The sequence below is a fragment of the Vombatus ursinus genome, unplaced genomic scaffold (assembly GCF_900497805.2).
Source record: "Vombatus ursinus unplaced genomic scaffold, bare-nosed wombat genome assembly UNPS02014945.1, whole genome shotgun sequence".
NCBI lineage: Eukaryota > Metazoa > Chordata > Mammalia > Diprotodontia > Vombatidae > Vombatus > Vombatus ursinus.
The window spans coordinates 28477758-28503142 of NW_020954723.1; the positions used below are offsets into that span (position 1 = coordinate 28477758).

The 25385-nt window shown below is 37.2% G+C and overlaps 1 protein-coding gene and 1 pseudogene across 5 annotated transcripts in view; one reads left to right on the forward strand and one right to left on the reverse strand.

The window, feature by feature from the left end:
* Positions 1-25385, reverse strand: part of PCNX1 (pecanex 1) — a 238611-nt gene that overhangs the window by 165326 nt on the left and 47900 nt on the right. For 4 of the 5 annotated variants that reach the window (XM_027844619.1, XM_027844618.1, XM_027844617.1 and 1 more), the window contains exon 2: positions 20429-20637. In XM_027844619.1, the coding sequence (XP_027700420.1) occupies positions 20429-20637 (209 nt within the window). Of the gene's footprint in view, positions 1-17474; positions 17564-20428; positions 20638-25385 lie in introns of those variants that run through there. The other variant, XM_027844620.1, reaches the window with a different exon arrangement.
* On the forward strand, positions 4122-11992 carry LOC114030027 (annotated as a pseudogene).

Here is a 25385-nt window from a genome sequence, read left to right on the forward strand (position 1 = left end):
AAAGAAAAGCAAGCTCTACATAATAGTCACAAAATCATGTGTAATCTCCCTTTTCTGTTCTACAATGCATATGGAAATTCTCATTTTACTCAGTGTTTAAGAAAAAAATAAAATCTGAGAGTAGAGTGGTAGCTGCTGTCAAATTCTCAATTTCTCAGTCCACACAGGCTTTACTACTGCCAAGTAACCAGAAAGATAGTTAGTACCTGCACTGGACTTCATCCCCTAATCTTGGTTCCACTGGAATTGTAAAGAATAAGATAGGGACAGAGAAGGGATATGGATGAGCACACCAAACAAGAATAAGAGTTTCCACATACTTCTACAGAAGCAATTTATAGCTGCTACCTTAACCACAAAGAATAACCGTAATAACAACAGTTTACATTTATATAATTCTATCTTTTAGGGCTTCATATGCACTATCTCATTTGATCTTCACAACAACCCTATATGTTAAGTATAACAAGTATTATTATCCCCATCTTAGAGATAAAGAAACTAAGATTCAGAATGATTAAACAACTTGTCTAAAATCACAGTCATGAGAGGTAGAGCCAAAACGCAAACCCAAGTCTTCTGACTCCAAGTTTAGCATTCTTTCAACTGAACTACGCTGCCATTAATATGATAATGAGGTGTTCTGAAACATCCTAGTTTTAGATTTGTTTTCTTGATCTATACTTATACTTCAATACTTGAGGAGCTTTATTTCACTCAAATCTCTCCAAAACACTTCGTAATACCTCTCTGACTTAACAGACAAATTCTGTGATTCTGTGAGTTACTATGGCATATGCATATATATGTGTGTATCACTTGCTGGCTAACCTTCTGGCGTGACGAACAGTCTCTCCAAACCTGCTAGGATCATTGTTGGACAAAATATCCATCATTAAGCCTGGACTGAAAGTCTTTTCAGCTTGGTATGAACACAAGGTTGCTTTTATACCACAATGATTCATTAAGAAAAATATGGAAGTCTTCTTCACTCGTAGCAACGAGAAAATGTACTACTACTACTATATCTAAGTTCTAACACAAAACAAGTTGCTCTGAAATTCCATAGCACTTCTACACAAACACATAAATGCAACTAGGATAAGAAGGGAAGTGGTCACATAGTTACAAAAAAAAAACTCTATCAAATTTCTCTGGTAAGGGCTTGTTATCCAAGCTATATAAACAATTAATAACTACATATAAGATTAACAACCATTCTCCAATAGATAAATGGTCAGAAGATATGAACAAACAGTTCTCAAAAGAATTGTAAAGTATTTACAACACATGAAAGAATGCTCCAAATCACTAATAAGAGAAATGCAAACCAAAATGACCCTGAGGTTTTATCTCTCACTCTGCAAACTGGCAAAGATAAAAAAAAAATGGCAATAATCAATGTTGGAGAGATTGTGGAATAACAGGCACACTAATATATTATTGATGGAGCTGTGAAATACTACCACCATTTTGGAAAGTAATTTGGAATTGTGCAAATGAAGTGACAAAAAGTTCATACTCTTTAAACCAGCAATACATTCCCGGGCTTATACCCCAAGGAAGCCACTAACAAGAAGAAAATCTCGATATATACCAAAATATTTTATGATGGCAAAAAATCAGAAATAAAGTAAATGCCCATCAACTGGGAAATGGCTAAACAAACTGTAGTATATGGATGCAAAAGAATATAACTGTGCTGTAAGAAAGATGTGTGTGATGAATACAGAGAAACACAGAAAGATGTACATTAACTGATAAAGAATGAAGTAAGCAGAATAAACACACACACATGTAACAACAACAGTATAAAGGAAAGAAAAAACACATACCAAAAGTTCAAACATGAATGTAACAAAATTAAAAAGATCAAGTATGACCTGGAATGAAGAGATATGAGAAAAGACCCCCTCCCCAACCCTTCATGGAAGTAGGAAGTCTACAGGTGTTGCACATTGCGTATTTTCATATTTTTCCAACGTACTGCTCAGTTGTGTTGATTCTTTCTTCTTCTTTTTCTTTTTTCTGTCTTTAAAAAATGCTATTGGGGCAGCTAGGTGGCACAGTGGATAGAGCACTGGCCCTGGAGTCAGAAGGACCTGAGTTCAAATCTGGTCTCAGACATATAATACTTCCTAGCTGTGTGACTCTAGGCAAGTCACTTAACCCCAATTGCCTCACTAAAAATAAATACATAAATAAATAAAATACTATTTATTATATGGAATGACTTTCTGGGAGGAAGAAGGATACTGAGGAAAACTATGATAATGTAAAATAGAAACCATCAATAAAAACTTATTTTAATGAAGTAAGGCAATGATATCTACAAAGGTAAACAATATATTAAATCCAGGGGATATGTGTTTCACTTTGACTTGTGTAGCATTAAACAAATCATTAGTGCCTCTAACTCTTTGTGCTTTAGTATCTTTCTTTATCTATTAAAAAATACCAGGTCTAGAGTTGTGGCAGAAGCAGCATCTACTCCACATAGGCTAGGTTAATGTTTCCCTAAAAAAGCAATAGAACATTCCTCAAAAATTAACCGGTCTAAGGTTCAAATTACTCCTCTGACTTGATACACACTGCTAACTTGGAAAATGTGGAAGCAAGGGGAAGTATACGTACATTAAATCATTGCTATATTCTTACTGAATATTCTTTTTTGTTTGTTTGTTTGTTTTTGGCAAGGCAATCAGGGTTAAATGACTCGTCCAGAGTCACACACCTAGTGAGTATCATGGGTCTGAGGGCAGATTTGAACTCAGGTCCTCCTGATTCCAGGGCCAGTTCTCTACCCACTACACTACCTAGCTGCCCCCTTATTGAATATTCTTGCCAAGTTATTGTCAAATAAATGACTTTTGTTAAATATTAGATAGCCCATGAGGGTCTCATTTTATTTCAATCCTGAGGCTTATACCACTGGACCACATTAAAGTTAGGTCTGGCCCAAGATGTTTGGAGTAGCTAAGATGATTGGTTCATAATGACCCTAACTGAGTAAAGAAAGGGCAATGGAAAGAGGAAAGACCAGCACCTCGTGGCTGCCACACGTACGACCATACAGGTCAATTCTTCCCAATGTGACAGGAAGAATACAGATATCACTACGAATAGCATTTCTCTAAAAAATCTGGATTGCCAATATAAGGAAAATGAAAGTAAACTTATATTCAATGATTAGAATTAGATATGAATGTGCTCTTTGTTTTTAAGGACCAAGCCCTGAAAGCAGAGGGGCAACTCTTGAACTTAACAATAGCAGAAGTGAAAGGGAAAATCCTTATATGGACAGATATCTGGCCCAGGGCAGGAAACATGGTCTCCAACCAGTATGTTTCATTGGAAATTATTTTAAAGCCTTACAAAGATCAGGTGGATAAGGGAAGAAAATCAGGAGCAAAGATAAGCAGTGGGAATCCACTCCACTGATAACAGAGCCCCAAGCTCTGTCATAAGCTTTGTCACAAGATCAAAGAGTGAGAGGGATTTTGCCACCACGGAATTCATAAAGCTGCTTAAGTTTACACAACTTGTTAAGTCACAGAACAATGATTGGTAGGGATGTGATCCAACAGAACTCTCTATGCAGAAGAGTTATATCAGCTTGAGAATCTCACAGACAACTTATTTTTACAAATCCAGCTGAAACACTTATAGAGATCCCAGATGAAGACTGTCCTTTTTAGGTGCCTAAGATAGGGAGCTGTGGCCCCAATAAAAACCCCTTTACAGCCAGTTCCCCATTGGACATCAATGAGAGAAAATGAAATTCATAAAGGAAATGAATATGGCATACTGCATCTATGCTGCCACAATAAGGCATCCCATACCCTACGACCACGTGTAGGGAGCAATTAAATATCACTTTGTTCATAGAACACCACATTTATTAAGCATCTATTATGCACCAGGTAATATGCTAAACACTGGGAACAGAAATACAAGTAGATAGAAAGACAGGCCCTGCCCTCAAGGAGCTACATACTAATGGGTGATAGACAATACGTAAAAGGAAGAGAGAGGCGGAAGAGGCTGGCAGGGAGGGGGAAAGGTATTCTGCTCGGGCTACAGCAGAGGAAGTTGGAGTGTAGCTTGGAGAAGAATGAGCCATGGCCGGCATTGGTACCCCTCCCCCCTTTTAAATTACTTAAGAGGAGCCATCCAATCAGAGGGAGAGACTGAAGGGGCAGAGAGTACTTAAAATGGTGAAGCAAAGATGAAAAGCTGGGGCATAGTAGTGTAGCCTTCAGCACACCAGTAGAGAGACTGGAATAGCCACACTGGCTCTCCAGGCAAATATAGTTATCTATACAAGTAGATCCAGTGAGGGTGGTAGAATAAGCTGTTGAGTTGGGCCCACTACCTGCTTGAGGAGTCGAAAGTGGCAATATATCCTCTCCCATAATACGCTTTGAGTATGGCTCTAAGAACATGGAGTTGATAAGGATTATAGCCACTGCCAGTCTGGAGGCTGTGTGCTCAAAAAGGACCAAAGAACCCAGTTCAAATCCTGTCTCAAAGATTTAATAGCTAAATAATCCTAGGCAAATTACTTAACCTCACTGTGCCTATTTCCTCTTCTACAAAATGAGGGGTTTGACCTCAATAAATTTTTTTAAAGCATTGTTTATATTTCTATCATTTCTATTTAGTGGTGATACACACTCTTCTGAAATAAAACATCTTTATAACAAAATTACAGATATACAGCAATTTTTAAAAGATACAAAAGAATGGGAATGAAAGTAACAGTAAGAGATAAAAACTTCCCCCTTTACCTACTTCTCCCTTTCTACTTCCCTAAACCAAAGGAAAATGAAACGAATGGGATATTTTCAACATTGAAAATATTAAGCTAAAGGAAAGCAACATTAAATAGTTGCTCAATCTAAATAGGGAAACTAGCTTGTCAGATTGCCATGAGATTATACAAATATTCTTCTAAGCCTGTCCCATTACCCCACCAAGTAATGCAGCAAGGTAGCAGTAATCAAAGTCAAAGCCTCCACAAGATATCCTACTTGTTTACATACCTTCAAGTATCAACCTATGCCCATAATACGAACTAGCCTTTAAAAATAAGACATCTGTAAACTCAAAATACAATATGTTCCTCTACTGCCCCATTAAAAATTTATCATAGGAGACAGGTCTCAGATGTGTACACCTAGAAAATAGACTTTGGAATGCCCATTAATTTTCATCAGCATAAAGCTCATTAAGGTCCCTGACAGCTCGAAGTCTATGATCCCATGATCCCATGGGAATACTAGTAAGCCTGTACCAGCACCAAGGCAATAAGAGCCCTTCAGTCCCACCTAAGCCAAAATCAAACCTTAAAGCTTTCAACCATTTAGATAATGAGGGGCTATCTGGTTAAAGCCAAATATAATCCCCAGAACCACCAATTAGGGAAGTCTAGGCCTTCCCCTAAAGACAGTTAATATGTGGATAATGAATTAACTGCTTGGGAATTTTTATATGGCATTTATGTATTCCATTGAGACTTTTCAGTGTAAGAAACTTAGGAAAGCACCTAAAAGGACAATGTCTGAACCTCTCTAGGACCTCAGAAAACTTTCTAGAATTGGGGTATGAACAACCGCAAAATGTGCTCTAGCTAATTTGCTGAGGAAAACAAGAATTAAAGGCTATAATGAACAGAATAAATTTGTTCTTCAGAAAACATCTAACAGAATGCGTGCTTGGATTTCAAACATAAAGACTCTTAGCCCACATTACTAGCATTACTGAGTCACAAGAGATGGGCAGAAAAGGTATTACACTGACAAGACATTAAGGAAAAACTATTTCTTCTAAGCTCATGAGAATAAAAGATATCAGTGTACATACTTCCACTACTGTCCTAACAATGTAAACGATACTAGCAGTGACTGCCTTCATAAAGAAAATTACAGGAAATATTAAAATATAAACCTCTCTAGAGTGGGATCCACATATCTCAGCACACTTCATTCTACAATATATGACAGTATCCTGTTCCATACAGAGTTTGGTTTGTCAATTCTTTCTAAAGTAACAGTATTGTTATGGAGTAACACGAAATATGCTGAGGTATGTGGATCCCACTCTAAAGCTTCAAAGAATGGCTTTCAAAAGGCATTGAAAACTAGAACTCCAAGATCAGATGTGTTTTGTTATTAAACAACACGTCCTATTGTTAAGCACATGCATAATTCTGGAATAAAGTAAAATGACAATAGAAGAGAAAACGACAAAAACTATAAAGATGGTAACTCAGTTTCAAGATTCTAGAAATAGCCTCATAGTAATTTACATTGAGGGATTCATTTTCTTATCATATTACAGGGTACCTCACCTGCCAAAAAAGCTGATTTCAAAAACAGATTACAAAAAAATAGAAGGCTCCTCAAACCAGAGCTCAGCAGTTTACTTACTATGGTTTGTGAAGCAAATGTCATTTCCCATCATTTATATTAATGATTCTAGTGATTAAGTTATTGAAGTGACAGCATTTCTGAGTCAGCATATAATACAATAGAAAGAATATTATATTAGGAGTCTGAAGACTTAAGCTACTTATCACAACACAGAATCTCAGACTTAGAAGAGATCTGAAGAGATCATCTAATCTTTAGTTGAAACCTGAAATCCCTGTACAACATCTTTAACAAATGTTCAACCTCTTCTTGAGGATATCCAGTGATATCACAGTTACACCAGTTCTCCATACAGCCCATTATACTTCTGGACATCTCGTGTTAAGAAATAAACTTATACCTTACTATATTATGAGTCAAAATCTGCTTTTTCAGTAACTTCAGCTCACTGGTTATACTTCTGCCCTTAAGGGGACAAGCACACCAAGTTCTATCTTTCTTCCGTATGACAAACTTTAAAATATATGAAATGTCAATTATATCTTCTTTACATTCTCCAGAGGAAAAAAAAAATCTTTATTCAAAGATAACCATCCCAAGCTGTTCTAATCAAGGTTCACTTGCGATGATTACAAGTACCATGATTATCATAATTAAGCTCCTCTGAACAGAGTTCTGCTGGTCAATTCTTTCTAAACTGCGACATCCTTAAATGGACACAATATTCTAGATATGGTTTGACCAGTATGCTGGAACTAATACCATCCTTGTACTCTATTTCTTTAATGCACCACAAGATTACGGTAGCTGTTTTGGCTAGCAGGTCATGCTGTTCATATTAAGCATGCAGACCAATAAACTGCCCACCTTTTCCACATGAATTGCTATTTAGCCACATCACTCTCAATTTGCACTTGTGCAATTTTATAGAAATCTAACTATAAAATTTACAACTATCCCTATTAAAATGCCCATCATTCCAATCAATCAATATCTTTTAAGAACTCCATTCTGTAATAAAATGTATTTACTATCCTTTCTGGTTTTACACCATTTAAAAATCTGAAGAACCTGCCACCATTCTGCAGCCAAATAATTATTAAAATTACTTAAAACAACGGAGCCAAGGACAAAACTCTAAATTAATCTACTAATGGGACAGTTAGGTGGCGAAGTGGATAGAGTGTCAGGCCTGGAGTCAGGAAGACTCATCTTCCTGAGTTCAAATCTGGCCTCAGACACTTACTAGCTGTGTGACCCTGGGCAAGTCACTTCATGGAGAAGGAAATGGCCAGGATCTTTGCCAAGAAAACCCCAAGTGGGGTCATGAAAAGTCAGAAACAACTGAACAACAATCTACTAGATAATTTACTCCAGTCTGATTTACTCCAGTTCAACTATTACTTACTAGCCTTGTGACCTTGAGCAGATCAAGTATTTGCCAAGTCTCAATTTCCTCAGCTATAATGGAAGGAGAATATTTCCTCTACTTACCCCTAGAGGTTACTATGAGTACTATATGAGATGTATGTAAAAACTTTATAAACAGTGAGGCACTATTTTAAGATATTATATTCCACATTCTCTTTGAGCTATAATTATATTCTCTCTATAGCTATTTAATTTAAAGCCCTTGACAACCTGGTCCCAAATGACCTTTCTATCTCTCATTACTTTTTTTAGACACTCTGTGACCCAACAAAACCAGACTTCTTCCTATTCCTCATATCTTGACATTTCACCTCTCACTTTTAAACAAAATGTCCTCTCTTCTCACCTCCAATTAATATCCCTAGTTTCCTTCAAAGCTTGACTCAAGAGCCATTTCCTATTTAAGACCTTTTCGGATTTCCAGAAAATTACCTTGTTTTTAGTGTTTATACTTATATATGTGCATGTTCTCTCCCTTGATAAAACAAAAACTCTTTGGGGCAGGGCCTGTTTTGTTTTTGCCTTTGTATCTCTAGCACCTAGCACAGTACCTGGCAGACTCTTAATAAAAAGGTGTTATTGATGAAGACAATAAACTGTTAAATTAATAAATGCCAAAAATGTCATATCCCTGTGATGAGGGTGACTTCTGCCCAACAATAATGAGGGGCCTTGCCTAAATCTAAATGTGTCCAGTAAAAGGAGGTTCTAACTGTTGACAAGAAAATCTTATTATTTTCTGTGTATGTGACTAATCCCTATGGTTTGTGCCCATATCCTTGAATGTTGCAAATTAAGTTCCCTGTTTTGTGACCACATTCCTGAACTTTTTTGAAAAGTACCTAACATACCTGCTCCCCCTTTCCCGCCTCCCCTTAAACACCTGCTTTCCCCTTCCTGACATCCTTCCCTGTGGTTAAATGCCCACATAGGAGCATACCCTTCCCCCTACCTGAGTGTCCAAAACTTGTGTATAGGCCTCTCCTCTTTCCCTGTTACTGCTGAGTCAAGGGGGAGGCACAGGTTCCCAGGTGCTTTCAAGATTTAACTTCACCTGGGGGCAGAGCCAAGATGGCAGAGGGAAAGCAGTGACTTGCTTAAGCTCTCCCCCAAACCCCTCCAAATACCTATAAAAAATGGCTCTAAACAAATTCTAAAGCAGCAGAACCCACAAAAAGTCAGAGTGAAATAAATTTCCAGCCCAAGATAAACTGGATGGTTGATGGGAAAGGCATATTGCACCGGGCTGGGAGAACAGTGCAGTTTGGCATGGGCACACAGGCCGCAGTGAACCTGGAGCAGGCCTCAGAGGACTGAATCACAGGCAGCTGTGGCGGTTTCCAGATCTCTCAACCCATGAATGCCAAAGACAACTTAGAAGGTCAGTGGGAAAAGTCTGTTTCTGTGGTGAGAGAGATGCAAGGCCCCAGGGCAGTGGCTGCCTCCTGAGCTTCTGGCCCACAGACTGAAGGGGAATCAAGTGGCTGATTAGAGGTGGATTGCAGGGATCTCTTTGCCAGTGCTAAGGTACGAATTTCTTGCTTTGCCAGTGCTTGAATCTGGGTTACAGTACTGCGTGGCAGTCCGGGGTTGAAGAGGAGTGCTGGCACGGTGGAGTTTGTAGTAGTGGTGGAGAGGAAATCCTCTTCATAGTTCCAAGACAGAAAAGAGTGCTTGTGGTCACTCATAGGTCAGAGCACAGGCCAAGAAAGGAGTGAACACCTCGCCCCTTATCATACCACCTTCGCAGAACTAAAAATTTACAGGTCCCTAGAAGTATCTCTGAAAACAGCTGCACAAACCCCCAAAGCTTGGAACAGTACATTCTCCACATTGGAAGCAGACCTCTACCTTAATAAAGAGTTTATAACTCAAGTAATTGGCTGGGATCATAAGCAAACCTCGCAAGGAGTGTCAGACCATAGAATCTTCTTTTGGTAACAAAGAAGATCAAAACATACAACCAAAAGAAGACAACAAAGTCAAAGCTCCTACATCCAAAGCCTCTAAGAAAAATATGAATCAGTCCCAGGCCTTGGAAGAGCTCAAAAAGGATTTTGAGAAGCAAGTAAGAGAAGTGGAGGAAAAACTGGGAAGAGAAATGAGAGTGATGCAAGAAAATCATGAAAAACAAGTCAACAGCTTGCTAAAGGAGACCCAAAAAAATACTGAAGAAAATAACACCTTAAAAAATAGCCTAACCCAAATGGCAAAAGAGGTCCAGAAAGCCAACGAGGAGAAGAATGCCCTCAAAAGCAAAATTGGCCAAATGGAAAAGGAAGTCCAAAAGATTACTGAAGAAAATACTTCCTTAAAAATTAGAATAGAGCAATTGGAAGCTAGTAACTTTATGAGAAATCAAGACACTATAAAACAAATCCAAAAGAATGAAAAATTAGAAAACAATGTGAAACATCTCACTGGAAAAACAACTGATCTGGAAAATAGATTCAGGAGAGAGAATTTAAAAATTATTGGACTATCTGAAAGCCATGATCAAAAAAAGGGCCTAGACATCATCTTTCAAGAAATGATCAAGGAAAACTGCCCTGATATTGTAGAACCAAAGGGCAAAATAGAAATTGAAAGAATCCACTGATCACCTCCTGAAAGGGATCTCCAAAGGAAAACTCCTAGAAATATTGTAACCAAATTCCAGAGTTCCCAGGTCAAGGAAAAAATAGTACAAGCAGACAGAAAGAAACAATTCAAGTAATGTGGAAACATAATCAGGATAATACAAGATTCAACAGCTTCTACATTAAGGGACCACAGGGCATGAAATATAATATTCCGGAGGGCAAAAGAGATAGGATTACAACCAAGAATCACCTACCCAGCAAAACTGAGTATAATCCTGCAGGGGGAAAAATGGTCATTCAGTGAAATAGAGGACTTTCATGCATTCTTGATGAAAAGACCAGAGCTGAATAGAAAATCTGACTTTCAAATGCAAGATTCAAGTGGAACATGAAGAGGTAAAAAGGAAAGAGAAATCATAAGAGACTTATTAAAGTTGAACTGTTTATATTCCTGCATGAAAAGATGATATTTATAACTCATGAGACCTTTGTCAGTATTAGGGTAGTTGGAGGGAAAAAATTATATGTATGTATACAGACATAGATATAGATATAGATAGATAAACAGACAGATGGCATAGGGTGAGTTGAAGATGAAGGGGTCATATCTGGAGAATAAAATTAAGGGGTGAGAGAGGATTATACTGGGAGAAGGAGAAAGGGAGAAGTAGAACAGGGTAAATTATCTCACAAAAAAAACAGAAAAGAAAAGGCTCTTACAGTGGAGGAGAAACAGGGGAAGGTGAGAGGGAATGAGTGAATCTTATTCTCATAGGATTTGGCTTAAGGAGGGAATAACATACACACTCAATTGGGTATGGAAATCTGTCTTACCCTACAGGAAAACAGGGGGAGAAGGGGACAAGAGAGCAGGGGAATGATAGAGAGGAGGGCAGATTGGGAAAGCGGGTAATCAGAAGCAAACACTTCTGAGGAGGGAGAGGGTCAAAAGAAAGAATAGAATAAATGGGGCGGCGGGATAGGATTAAGGGAAATAAGAGTTAGTTTTTCACAACATGACTATTATGGAAGTGTTTTACCTAACTGCACATGTATAACCTATATTGAATTGCTTGCCTTTTCAATGAGGATGGGTGGGCAGGGAGGAAGGGGGAAAATTTGGAACCCAAAGTTTTAAAAACACGTTTAAAAAAAATAAAGAAAAAATGAATAAAAATAAAATAAAAATAGCTTCACCCATGAACCACTGCCATAGCCAAGGAAGGCACTGCTACTGGAGGTGTAATGGATGTTAACACACTCTAGAAGAAGTGCTGAATACTGCACTCATCCACAATGGCCTAGTTCGTGGAATTCGTGAAGTTGCCAAAGCCTTGGACAAATGCCAAGCCCATCTTTGTGTTCTTGTTTCCAAATGTGATGAACCTATGTATGTAAAGTTGGTTGAGGCCCTGTGTACGGAGCACCAAATCAACTTGATTAAGGTTGATGACAGTAAGAAGCTGGGCGAATGGATAGGCCTCTGTAAAACTGACAGAGAGGGAAAGTAAAGTGGTGGGCTGCAGTTGTGTTGTTGTTAAGGACTATGTCAAGGAATCTCAGGCCAAAGATATCATCGAAGAATATTTTAAATGCAAGAAATGAATAAATAAAAGCCTTGGTCTGATTTAAAAAATAAATAAACGAATGAATGAAATTAAATTAAATTAAATGAATGAATAAATAAATAAAAGCAAGCCTCTGTCTTTTCTCAAACTGCTAATATTCCTAAGGACTAGCCCGCCACTTTTGCGTCAATAAAGCTCTCTCGACTAGGAGAACTTCTGCCCCCTGAATACTTTCTGGACAACCTGACTCTGAACATTATCTACCTCATCACCTGTATAAGGCCTAATTTGAGTGAACCAGAAATAAAATATATTCTTTGTGATAGAAAACTTAGTCTGATCAGTGAACCCAACAAAGTTTGTTTAAGAAAAATTCTCCTTTCATTATTTTTCCTAGTTTTACTATGAAACCTGAATGCTACTAACTGTTAACACTTAAACTTATGAAAATAACTGTTTCTAAGTCACAGATATCATATTTTTACTTCATTGTGCTGGAAAAGAAATAATTTGTATACTATATAAAGCACCATGGAAACTATCAGATTATATTTTTACTTCGAAGACCATAGCCATATTTTCAAATTCATAAAAGACACTAAAAGTAATTCAAGTAATATAGGAACTTACATGCAACTTTATAATCTCATTGGAAACAAAGCCTAAACATGACCTGTTTCCAATGAGATTATTAGAAAATATGCCACTATTTTTTAAAAATTTAAATACTACGGGGGCAGGTAGGTGGCACAGTGGCTAGAATACTGATCCTGGACTCAAGAGGACCTGAGTTCAAATCTGGCCTCACACACGTAACACTCACTAGCTGTGTGACTCTGGGCAAGTCACTTAACCCCAATTGCCTCATTAAAAAAAAATGTAAATACTATGGAGAAAAACACATTTCACTTAGTAAATTCTGAAACTTATTGATGAATAAAATAAATAATTTCTTCCAAAATAACAAATCACTAGACAATAACAAGAATGATGCTCGAGTCTAATTAAAATGCCAAAGTGTACAATTTCTATTACTAAAAGAACAAAGAATACCACATGGTAGCAAATCTCATAAAGAAAAGTGTTTAACTTTTGAAAAAATGAAATTCTATTTCATAGACATGAAGGGAACATAGCTACCTCAAGTTTGAGAAAGTAATAAAAGAACCTTTTTACAAAGTTTCATAAAATTCACATATACTAATAGACTACATTGAATTCCATGAATCATTTAAAAGATTCTAATCTTATTTATCATAGTGAAAATAATTTGCTCTTCATCTACCTACTTCTTGAAGTGAACTTTTAAAATGTGACTCTCAAATATGCAATTTTCAGGAATACAGAGCATAAGAATGGACAAAATCTGTAAGTTAAACAAAAGTGCAGTGGAAATATACACAAATATTACAGTCACACAAAATCTATCACAATCAAGGAAAGAACTTAATCTTTCCCTATGCCTCACTCCCTCCTGATTATTCTTTGTTCTCATAACAACCTTCTAATCCCTCCAACCCTCAATATTTTCCCAAGCCACTAGCACTGCTCCAGCTTCACTTTCCTCCCTTCCAAACCTCAATACTATATTTAACCAGTTCAACTCCATATACTCTTTAATCCCTTGTCTAATGGTGCCAGGCTCATCCTTTTTAAAACCCTAGCCTTTAAGTATTCTCATCATCTGCCTATTCTTGCATGTTGCTGAAAGAAGCTGAGAAGTAAAGCAAACCACAATTCTCCTCAAAGGATATATTACAAATTTATTTCATTTAACTTCAACAGGGCCCTCACTGTAACAAGAGCACCTTTTATTCTTCCCTAAGATCTTATTTCACTCCCCACAGAAGCTATTCCAAACTCCTTTCTGCCTCAAGCCTTTCCATACCACTTTTCAAAACCAAGGACACTGTCTACTTCTTTACTGAGAAAACTGAGCCTATCCCTATGAGCTCCCTCTTCTCCCCATTCAATTCATAAAAATCCCTTTGAATCATCCTGCATTCTCTTCTCCTTTCCTCCAGCCTCTAATAATGAGGTAGTTCTTCTCCTTGACAAGGCTGACCCCTCTACAGGTACCTAATCCATTCCCTTCTCATATTATCCAGTGGACTCAACCATCCCCCCTTTCTCTCCTAATGCACTAGTTCCTTCCCTATTGCCTTCAAGCATGCACAAGTCTCCTTCATCCTAAAAAAAAAAAAAAAAACCTTCACTAGACTCAAGCTACCAACCCTCCATGCTATCATCATATATCTCTTTTCCTTTTCTCAGACAAACTCCAAGAATAAGCTGTCTATATGCACTGCCTGTATTTTGTATTTTCTAATCTTTTATTCACTTCTCCAATGCTTACCAATCTGGCTTCTTACTTCACTAATTAAAACTATTTTCTCTTGGATTACCAATAATCCTGAAATTGCCAAATCTGATAGTCATTTCTCAGTTCTCATACTGCTTTGTCTCTCTGCCTTATTTGATACTGCTGACCACCCCTTCCCCTCTTCTTTCCTCCCCCCCCCCCCCGCCCCGCCCAGGACACTTAGCCTTCTCTGTGTTTTCATGACACTGTTTTCTCTTGGTTCTGTTCCTATCTTCTCAGTCTCCATCCACGGCTCATTATTCATATTGTGTGTCCAAACCATAGGTGTTCCCCAAGACTCTGTCTTGGGCCCTCTTCTCTTTTTTTTTGTTCGGGTTCTTCAGCCATTTCAGTCGTGTCTAACTCTTCGTGACACCCTTTGAGGTTTTATTGGCAAAGGTATCGAAGTGGTTTGCTATCTCCTTCTCCAGCTCATTTTACAAATGACGAAACTGAGGTAACGAGGGCTGACTGACTTGCCCAGAGTTACACAGCTAGTAAGTGTCTGAGGCCAGATTTGAACTCAGGAAGATGAGTCTTCTTAATTTCAGGCCCAGCATTCTATCCACTGTGCAACCTAGCTGCACATCTTCTTTCCACATTTTCTCTTTTAGTGCCTCATAGGTCCGATAATCTCTATCAAATCAAATTATCTAGCTCCAATCTCTTCCCTGAGCTTCAGTCCCACCTGCCTATTTAGCTCGTCAAAGCAGAAGTCTCAGAGGCATTTCAAATTCAACCTGTCCGAAACAGAATGCTTCCTGTTTTTCCCAAAATTCCTTCTTCCAAACTGCCTTATTTCTGTTAATGGAAGCACCATTCCCTCAATCTCCCTGGTTCGTAAATTCAGGGTTATACTTTCTCTCACAGTTACATACCCAAGCATTTCTCAAATCCTGTCACTTCTATCTCTATAACATATTTAATTCCTTCACTGTCTACTCACACAAGAGTCACTGTGGTACAAGCCTTCATCATGTCTCAACCTAGAATCCTAGATCATTGCAATGGCTTCCTAATTAGTCTTCCTGGCTTATTTCTCTCCCCATTCTAATTTATCCTCCACTCAGCTACTAAAATGACTTTCCTTAAATACAGATCAGTCCTCAAACTCCAATAGCTATTGCACTTAGAATAAAATATAAACTCTTCTATTTCATTTTTAAAGCCCTTCACAACCTCGTTCTAGCTTCATCATAGTTCCCAGCTTCACTATATTCATCATGCATTCTCTTTCCATACTCTACAGTCTAACCGAACTATTCTTTCTGTGTTCCTCATATGCATGACTTTATATCCTGTCTCTTTATATTTGCACCTATCATATCTCCTTTCTCATATTCTGCCTCACAGAATACCTCTCTATTCCTTCAAGATATAGCTGAAAAACCAACTTCTACCTGAAGCCTTTTCTAATTCTCCCAAGTGCTAGTAACCTCCCCACCTTATATTTAACTCCTTTGAAATCATTTTGTAATTATTCTATCCATACTTAGTGTGTCTGTGTGTGCTATCTCCCCCAATAAACTGAATACTCTTTGGGAACAGGATTTTTTTTCCTTTTTTGGGGGGGGAGGGTCTTTGTTTCCACTGTGCCCAGCACAATGCCTGGCACACAGAAGACATTTTAAAAATTCTTCTTGATTGAAAGTAGACAATTCTAAAACAAATATTATTTTAATTCTAGCCTCTGTTAAATTATGTAATTAATTATATTTGTAATGTGTAGCTATGCCAATTAAAGTATCCCAAAATTAAATACTAAGGCTTTAAAATAAAAAAACTAGAAGACACAAATCATTGAAGTGCAGTCTTAAATGTGATTTACAAAACCAAACCTGTTTTCTCAGAACTATTATACGTTATTCCATTTACTGTCCTCCACAAGTTTACTAAATAAAGACCAGCAGAAAATGATTCTCAAAGATTTAAGTACTGAACTTTTTTTAATACTTAAGTTTTGTCATCATGACAATTTAAAAAGAGAAAATTATCATATGAATTAATTTTTGAGATAAGGGACTTGGAATCTTGCTCAAACAAAGCATGTTATTAAACTTCTAAGACAAAAATAACCTAATTTATCTGTGACAAAACAAAAAAGATAAACATTAAGTACAGGCAGCCTCACCTTAAATAGGTTGTTTTATAAAAGTTGATTTATAAGTTTGAAGTCTGGAATTTAACACACATTTTCAATTTTTAAAAATGCTATAAACCATGTTTAGATTCCCAGAGTAGCCTATAAAAACATATTTAATCAATAAAGACACTCAACTGTAATATGAGGTAAAGAGATTTTCCTAGAAACTTAACCACCATACTATTTGCAAAGGAAAATTTATTCAGAAAATGCACTGCTATTGGAAGGAATATGACAGTACTGGTAACATTGGCACCTGGCCATGTATCTCCCTCCTAAATCCTTCTTCATTTGTGGCAAGCAACAGTTTAGGGGAATGCTTCTTGCTCTTGGCCTTTCAAAGGAGATATAGCAGATGCCTCACAAAGCATCAACTGTCTGTAAACCAGGGGATAACTGCAAAAGGAATCAACAATTTTAACTTTGAATTTTCTCAAAAAAAAAAACAAAAAAAACCCCACTAACTCCTTTCAGGTAATTATAGATATGCTTGTTCTTTAGATAATAATACAGCTCCTCAGTCATAATCCTTTATGACTGATTCAGCCTTGGTGATTTTATTTATTTGGTCTATCCAAATCCTGTCTCAATGTAAAGTCAATTATTAAACTCCCACAGGTATCCTTTAACATAATTCACACTCCTAGAAACTGTATATATTTCAAAACTCAAATAAACAAACTATTAAGCTGAAGGAGAGTTTCAGAATTGCCATGAAAACAATCCTCTGTAAATATTTACAAATCTCAACAAAATCTGGAAGAAAAAGCACACTTGAAATTGTTCAGCATAAATGCTTATATTACTATTTATTCACAAATATTAAGTATTAACTATTTGAAGAGGGAAAAGGAAAAACATTGGCTCTCATACATTTCCAAAACAGCATCTTATCAAGTTACAATTGTAACATTTTATTTAGAAAACTCAACTCAACTTAATGAGGCCACAAGGCCTCATTCTTAAATCTAGAACACACCAAAGTTAAGGTTCTCAAAATACTAGCCAACTTACAATGTGTATCCGTACTCTTGGTTAATTCATGATTTTTAATTGATTAACCAATATCCACAAATATTAGTTAATATTATTCTTACTGAAGAATCATCAAATCTGCTCATGTTCCATGCATTTTCCAAGTTCCAAAAACTGTTGAATATGTAACGAGTCCAATTCTGAAATAATTTAAAAATTCATTGAATTTTTCAAGGATAATAATAGTAATTTTATCCAGACCCCAAATTCAATCTATTCCCCCCCATATCCTTGCAACCTATCTCTATTCTTAATTTTAAAAAGTCTGTAAATTTGTCAATGCTTCAATCCTTCTAAGAAATACAATTATTAAAAGAGAAATTCAATTGCTATTTTAGTTGTAAGTTTAAAAGCTTCAGTTATAAAACAAATAATTAAATTACTTCAAAAACAAGTAGACTGAGTGCTAAACATAGAAGATTTGAGTTCAAATTCTTCCTCTAACACCACCTGGTTGTTTGACCATGGGAAAAAAAAATCACTGGGCTTCTATGAATCTCCATTTCTTTGCCTAGAGAATGACGGAGTTGGACTGAAAGCCTATTTCAGCTCAAACTGGATGAGACTAGGCTCTAGGATACTATAATTTAACTTACCAAGAGTCTTTCCAGAAACTGACTAAAACAAGTATCTTCAGTTAAAAAGTCATGTGTGAATTTGGGTTGGTTTGTTTGTTTGTTTTAACTCTTCTGGCTTCTGCTGCTAATAAAATAGGCTGGAAAAACCACTAATGAGTGGGAAAGGCAAAAAAATCAACCTAAGACTTCTCTCTTTTTATATTCAGTGATCAGTAAGCACCTAGTTCAAGGAAATACCAATATACAGAAACCAGCTATTGATTAGAAGCCATATTTGGACTACTTCACAATTAGCTGTCATCTTCACTATTCCTTAAACTAAGCCAAACCCCTCCACTCCTGAGTAAATAAAAATTTTGCTACATAGCCATAGAAGCCAATCAAATAATTAAATTACACTTCGTCAAAAATTCTCTTGGATAGGATTACTAAAATAATTTCTAAAACACTAGCATCTGAAATAGTTTCATAATTCTGAATTACTCAGATGTTATAAATCAACATTTTCTAAGTTCTAAATTCCTCTTTACTATTAATGGAATATGACACACATTTTCAATTTTTAAAAATGCTATAAACCATGTTTAGATTCCCAGAGTAGCCTATAAAAACATATTTAATCAATAAAGACACTCAACTGTAATATGAGGTAAAGAGATTTCCCTAGAAACCTAACCACCATACTATTTGCAGAGGAAAATTCATTCAGAAAATGCACTGCTATTGGAAGGAATATGATAGCACTGGTAACACTGGCACCTGGCTTATATCTCCCTCTTAAATCCTTCTTCACTTGTGGCAAGCAAGAGTTTAGGGGAATGCTTCTTTCTTAGCCTTTCAAAGGAGATAGAGCAGATGACTCACAAAGCATCAACTGTCCATTTGTAAACCAAGGGATAACTGTAACAGGAATCAACAATTTTAGCTTTGAACTTTCTCAAAAAAACATTATTACTTTGCCACCATATGCACCACTTTTGTTTCCTTTTTCTTCTTCTCTTCTCTTGCTGTTTATTTTTTCCTTCCTTTTTTATTTATCCCTTTTCACCTTCTCACCTGCTTATACCTAAATACCAGTGGCAACCATGGCATTACTTGGTCCTACTAGTTGTGCTCAGTCCTAAAAAGGTTACTGATTTTTATTCTCTAGGGTATAAGAATAATGCTAGAAGAATTCCTATAATCATACAGGAAAAGAATTTTTCTTTTGACTGAATGATTAATTAAAATATTATCAACTTCTGATTATTTGCATCTCAAATTATCTGCTTATAATGCAGAAGCTTGTTCCCAACACTAATAGAATACAGAGTAATACAGAGTCCTTTACTATGGGACCAAATTGCAGCCTAAATTACAAAACAGAACTACAATTATCCCTTCCACATTACGGGGTTAGGGGTGGGCACCACCACAATCTGGAAAATCTGCATAAAATTTTTTGGCCCTACATTCCTACCAGAGAAGAAGTCTGATTTTTTTCTTTTTCTTTTATGGGGTGTTTACAATACCTTACTGTAAAATTTGTGTTAAGTATTTGGTTAGGTTCTGTGTCATCTGCTGGCCTTCACATGTCATCTGCAGCTATCACAAAACTCCTCCAAAATTCCCATTTTATTTCTTATGCTGACCCGCAGTGTACTGAAACCACAATGGGGAAAGTCACAATATGCAAAAGATAACTATGGGCAACCGAGCACCTGACAACCTTTACTACCAAGCAGAGATATGGTCAAGTGAAGATATGGCAACTTCTCCACCCAAAAAGTTAGGAACTAACAACCAAAGATGCTATATCAAAGGACACAACTTCCAAATATATAATTCATTCATTCCTCTGCTATGAAAACTCATTTTTCAGGAACGAGATTTCAAACGTCCAGTGAGGTGCAGTGGATCATAAATTCTTTCCAAGCTGATAATCAGGAATAGCTACATTTTTCCTCTTCATGCCTAATTCCACAAAAAGATAGAAAATTTTATATGGAATAACAAAAAGTCAGAGAGCAAATTGATCCAAAGGTATTACCATTTTTATTAATGAAGATTACAGCATGTATTACTGAAGATTTATGGATCATGCTGTATTATTCCTACATATGTTCTCAGAGGGGTTTTTTGGCTCAAATAAGTTCCAGAATATTAAAAGATCAAGGAGATCAAAAATGGGTAAGATGCATTATAGGGAGACCTCAGCTGTGGATCTAATCCCTATGTAGACAAATTAGCTTTGATCTATTCCTAGCCACAACTTGTAAAGACTAATCCTAGTCAACCACATTGTCAACTAAAACCATAAAGTATGGTGGATGTACAAGACTCAGAAATGCAGGATGGAAAAGCAGGCTTCCTTACCTAGGTCCATTGCTATCTTTTCTCCTGGTTGAACAGTTGTCTTTTTCAGGTTTGGTTCCCTGATCAGTGAGTTGATTATCACTCTTCTCTATAACTTCTCCTTCATCAAGTGCTCTGTGCAGGCGGTAATTGACCATCTTCAGAACAATGAAGATAGCAGCTATCACTGGACAGTAAACTGCTACTATAATCATGGAAGAAGGAAGGGCCTTCAAGAAAAATGGAAGAAAAAATAGAAATTATTTTAACCTAGAAAGAAATAAATCAAAATATCAATCAACAAGAATTTTTCAAATGCCTACTGTTTACTTAGTACTATACTCTAGATGCCATAGGTTATCAGAGTAATACAAGACAGTTCCTACCCAGAAAAGACTGCCATCTAGTTGAAAAAGAAAGAAAAAACAAACATTAAACCAGGGATTCTTAACCTGGCATCCCTTAACTTTTTTTAATATTTGATAACTATTTCAATATACTTTATATCTTTTGTAATCCTATGCATTTCACTTTATATATTTAACAACATTCTAAGGTGTCCATAGGTTTCACCATTGGGGTCCATGACACAAAAAAGTTAACTGCCTTAAACAACAATTAAATATGAGATACAAAAGAACTATGTACTAAATATATACACTCACTCACACACATACAAAAACCAGACTTGTGATTACATCAGTATATAAAGGTACATGGTAAGCAACTTCCTTTATCTATGCAAATCAACTGTCTTGGAGAGTTGCCTGGGGGCACTAAGAGATTAAGTGACTTGCCTTGGGTCACATATATGTGTCAGTAGTGGAAGTTACAATCAGTCCTTCCTGATTCCATGGCCAGCTCTCCATTCTGTACACCAGGAACTTTCTCTCATACATAATTAAAAAGTTATGCTACACAGTGAAAAGAGAGATAAGGTATACTGTTGTGCTAATCATACGAACGTGAGAACTCATAAAACTCTGGACTGGCAGCAGAGAAAATAACAAAGAAGTTATGTCTGCTACATGTACAAAAATATTCATAGCAGCTCTTTTTGTGGTGGCAAAGAATTGGAAATTGAGAGGATGCTCATCAATTGGGGAATGGCTGAGCAAGTTGTGGTATATGAATGTGATGGAATACTATTGTGCTATAAGAAATGATGAACAGGCTGACTTCACAAAAACCTGGAAAGACTTGTATGGTCTGATGCTGAGTGAAGTGAGCAGAACCAAGAGAACGTTGTACACAATAACAGCCATGTTGTGTGATGACTAATATTGATAAACTTAACCCTTCCTGGCAATACAAGGATCTAAGACATCTCCAGAGGCCTTGTGATGGAAAATGCTATCCACACCCAATGAAAGAACTATGGAAGCCGAATTGTTATTTTTTTCCTCTTCTGTTGAGTTTTGTTTCCTCTTTCTGATGGCTCTTCCTATCGGTTTTAATTTCTACTTACAATATCACTAATGTGAAAATATGTTTAATATGAATGTAAATGTATAGCCTATATCAGACTATGCGCCGTCTTGGGGAGGGTAGGGGGGCGGAAGGGGGAGAAAAATTTTAAACTCAAAAGCATATGGAAGTGATTATTGATAAATCAAAATAAATTAATAAAAAAAAAGTTATGTCTGGAAAAGTTATGTCTGGAAGACACCATAATCCTATGATGATAAGTCATCTATGTATTTTTAGCACTTATCTGCTATACACAACAATAAAATAAAGTCTTTATTTTGATGATAACCTATAATTTCACTAATAGAAGGAACTTAATATGTTACTATGGAAGCATTCAACAGCCTTCCATATTAGAAACTTGTGACAGCTCTCTATTAAGCCAAATTATTGAAGACTTAAAGTAGCCAAATTATAACTTTGCTATTTGGCTACTAGGTTATAAATAAAGCTTTTTTAAGGAAATATGATCCAAATTTAATTCTTTAGATACTTATATAATCTAAACTGCTTTATTTGTAATATATGTATTCCTCATTATTCAGAAAACCAGGTAAAAATCCCAAACAAAAAAAATATTGTTTTTTTCATATATAAAGATATAGTTTTGCTAGAAATTCAAGAGAAAATATTAAGATTCTATGACTTCTAATGTGGAAGCACCAGTCAGAATTCTCCTCTCAGACACTTAACTAGCTATGTGACCACAGGCAAGCCACAACCTCTTAAAGCTTCAATTTGTGCATCTTTTGTGCATTTTCAGTTTATGTAAAATAGGGATAACTCTTGTACTACCTACCTCACAGGTTTATTATGAGAAAAGGACCTTGGAAACTATCTTTTTATAGGTTCTATCATAAAAGACTCTAACATAGAAACTGAATTATATCAGGTGACTAGAAAAGAAGATTCTTCTAAATTCTTACTATAAGGGCTAGAAAAGTGTCATGAGACACTTTTGTGAAACTTTCTGGTGCTTTCTAGCAAAAAAGAATTTCTAAGAATTGAGAGAAATTGAGAAATGAGAGAATTTCTGGTGCTTTCTAGCAAAAGATCACAGGATACTAAAGGAAAATGTAGCACATTACTTGCCTTTTAAGTGTGAAGGCACATTAATTGATTTTCTCAAACACCAGATGAAGAGAAGATAGCCTTTTATTGTGGTTATGCACTTTCAGAGTCGGTTTTGGTTTTTATTGGATGGGGGGGAAGGAGCCGTCACTATTTTTTTAAATAGAAAAGTCAGCGACAGATCTGCTTTGTTAAATTTAACACACCTGAATGGTAAAAAAGGAAAGAACTGGGGACTGGGATTGGGAAAAGGCAGGGTGTTCCTTGGCAACAAATCCTTGTCACCTAACAGTGCTTAATGCTTCTCTGGAGCCAAAATTAATTTTTAAGTCATCTTATTTGAATATATAAATCAAGCATTTTCAAAGGAATTAGCATTTTTCCTCAGTATTTTAACTGCTTGCTCATGTCTTTTTTAGCTGTTTCTAGAAAATGAGTGAGAGTAGAATCAATTGCAAAAATGCAGATATGTAATAACAGTGTTTGAAAGCAGTTTAAAGCAATGGAGAAGACAGAAATTAAAAATGACTCTGTCCATCTCTGCTCTTTCTCTCCTGATACATGGATACACATGCTTTTATTCCATGTCAAGTTGATGGCAGTCAGCCTAAACAATTTCTTAGCAAAAATTATGAGATTAACAGGAGCCCTTCTGGCCTAGGCAAATGCACTGGCCAATGAAATGATGATGTGTCTGAACATGATATGCGCAGAACTCTGAACTACCACCCTCTTGCCTGCATATCCCTGATTACCTCATGTCCGTGCCCACATGGCACATTCCTTCTATAAAAATCTCTAGCTTTGGGGCAGCTAGGTGGCACAATGGATAGAGTTCTGGCCTTGGAGTCAGAACCAAACCTGAAAAAGACAACTGTTCAACCAGGAGAAAAGATAGCAATGGACCTAGGTAAGGAAGCCTGCTTTTCCATCCTGCATTTCTGAGTCTTGTACATCCACCATACTTTATGGTTTTAGTTGTCAATGTGGTTGACTAGGTTTAGTCTTTACAAGTTGTGGCTAGGAATAGATCAAAGCTAATTTGTCTACATCAATATTAGTCATCACACAACATGGCTGTTATTGTGTACAACGTTCTCTTGGTTCTGCTCACTTCACTCAGCATCAGACCATACAAGTCTGTCTAAGTTTTTGTGAAGTCAGCCTGTTCATCATTTCTTATAGCACAATAGTATTCCATCACATTCATATACCACAACTTGCTCAGCCATTCCCCAATTGATGAGCATCCTCTCAATTTCCAATTTTTTGCCACCACCTGAGTTCAAATCCAACCTCAGACAAATAACACTTACTAGCTGTGTGACTCCAGGCAAGTCACTTAATCTCAACTGCCTCACCAAAAAAGGGGGAAAAAAATCCCTAGCTTCTCCTGGCTGCTGCTGCTGTCTCCCTTAAGGAGAAGAGCCCACCAGGTGCATCACCCCAAGCCCTTGCTCGGTTTGAAGACAGTCTGAATCTGAATTCTTTCAAGATGACATCCCCACACATGCCTTGCCCCTCAACATTCTGGTGGCCTGTATGTGAAGTGTCTCCAACTCTGAATCTCTCCAACTCAAGGTAAGCCCAATCCCTTTACAGCTGGCACCTCGGTAGCCAGTCAGATAGACTGGGGGGTAGTTAGTGGGTCTCTGCACCCTGTTTTGGGTCTTTGTGGCCTGCAGGTTCTGAGTGGGGGATGCCCTGCCTGAGAACCGTATCCTTTTCCCCTCCCTGTGAGAGGCTGTGTGCAAAGGCAGGTAGCTTGAAGGTAAGGTGAGTTGTTCTGGGCTCACAGCACAATTGGGCAGTCCCCATCTACACAATGGTACTCACCAGTAGGCTACCTTTTACAAAATTAGAAGAAACTCGGTCTTCAGGACTGCAAAAAGAGACACCTTGAATTCTTTTGCCTGGCCTCAATATAATCTAGAGGACCACGAAAAGTGGCCTTTTTTCAGGTCATTTAACTAATAACACCATTTTGCAACTTGATCCTCTTTGCTGCCACAAAGGGAAGTGGACTGAAGTTCCTTATGTACAGGACTTCATGGCTCTTTGACAAGACTCTACCCAGCAGCAACAATGCAGAATGCTTTGGGATATATTAAGCCAGGAAAGAAGGAAGAAAAAGAACCAGACCTCCTAGATGATCCTTTCCTTTCCACCCCTCCAGCCCAGAAGGCTCCACCCTCAACCCTGCCAAGTAATCCTTATCAGGAACTCTGGAGCCTCCTGCAAACCGCCCCCCCCCAACTCTTACCCACACTCTGACTCGCTTCCTCATTTTGTTTCTCCCTCCCCGCCTCCAATCCCCAGCCCCTTTAATACAAGAAGTGGCACCCCCTTCCTGCCCCTGACTTAACCCTTTGAATCAACAGCTGCTCCCTTGAAACCTTGCCCTCTGAGGGAGGTGGCCAATGGGAGGGGAGGAACC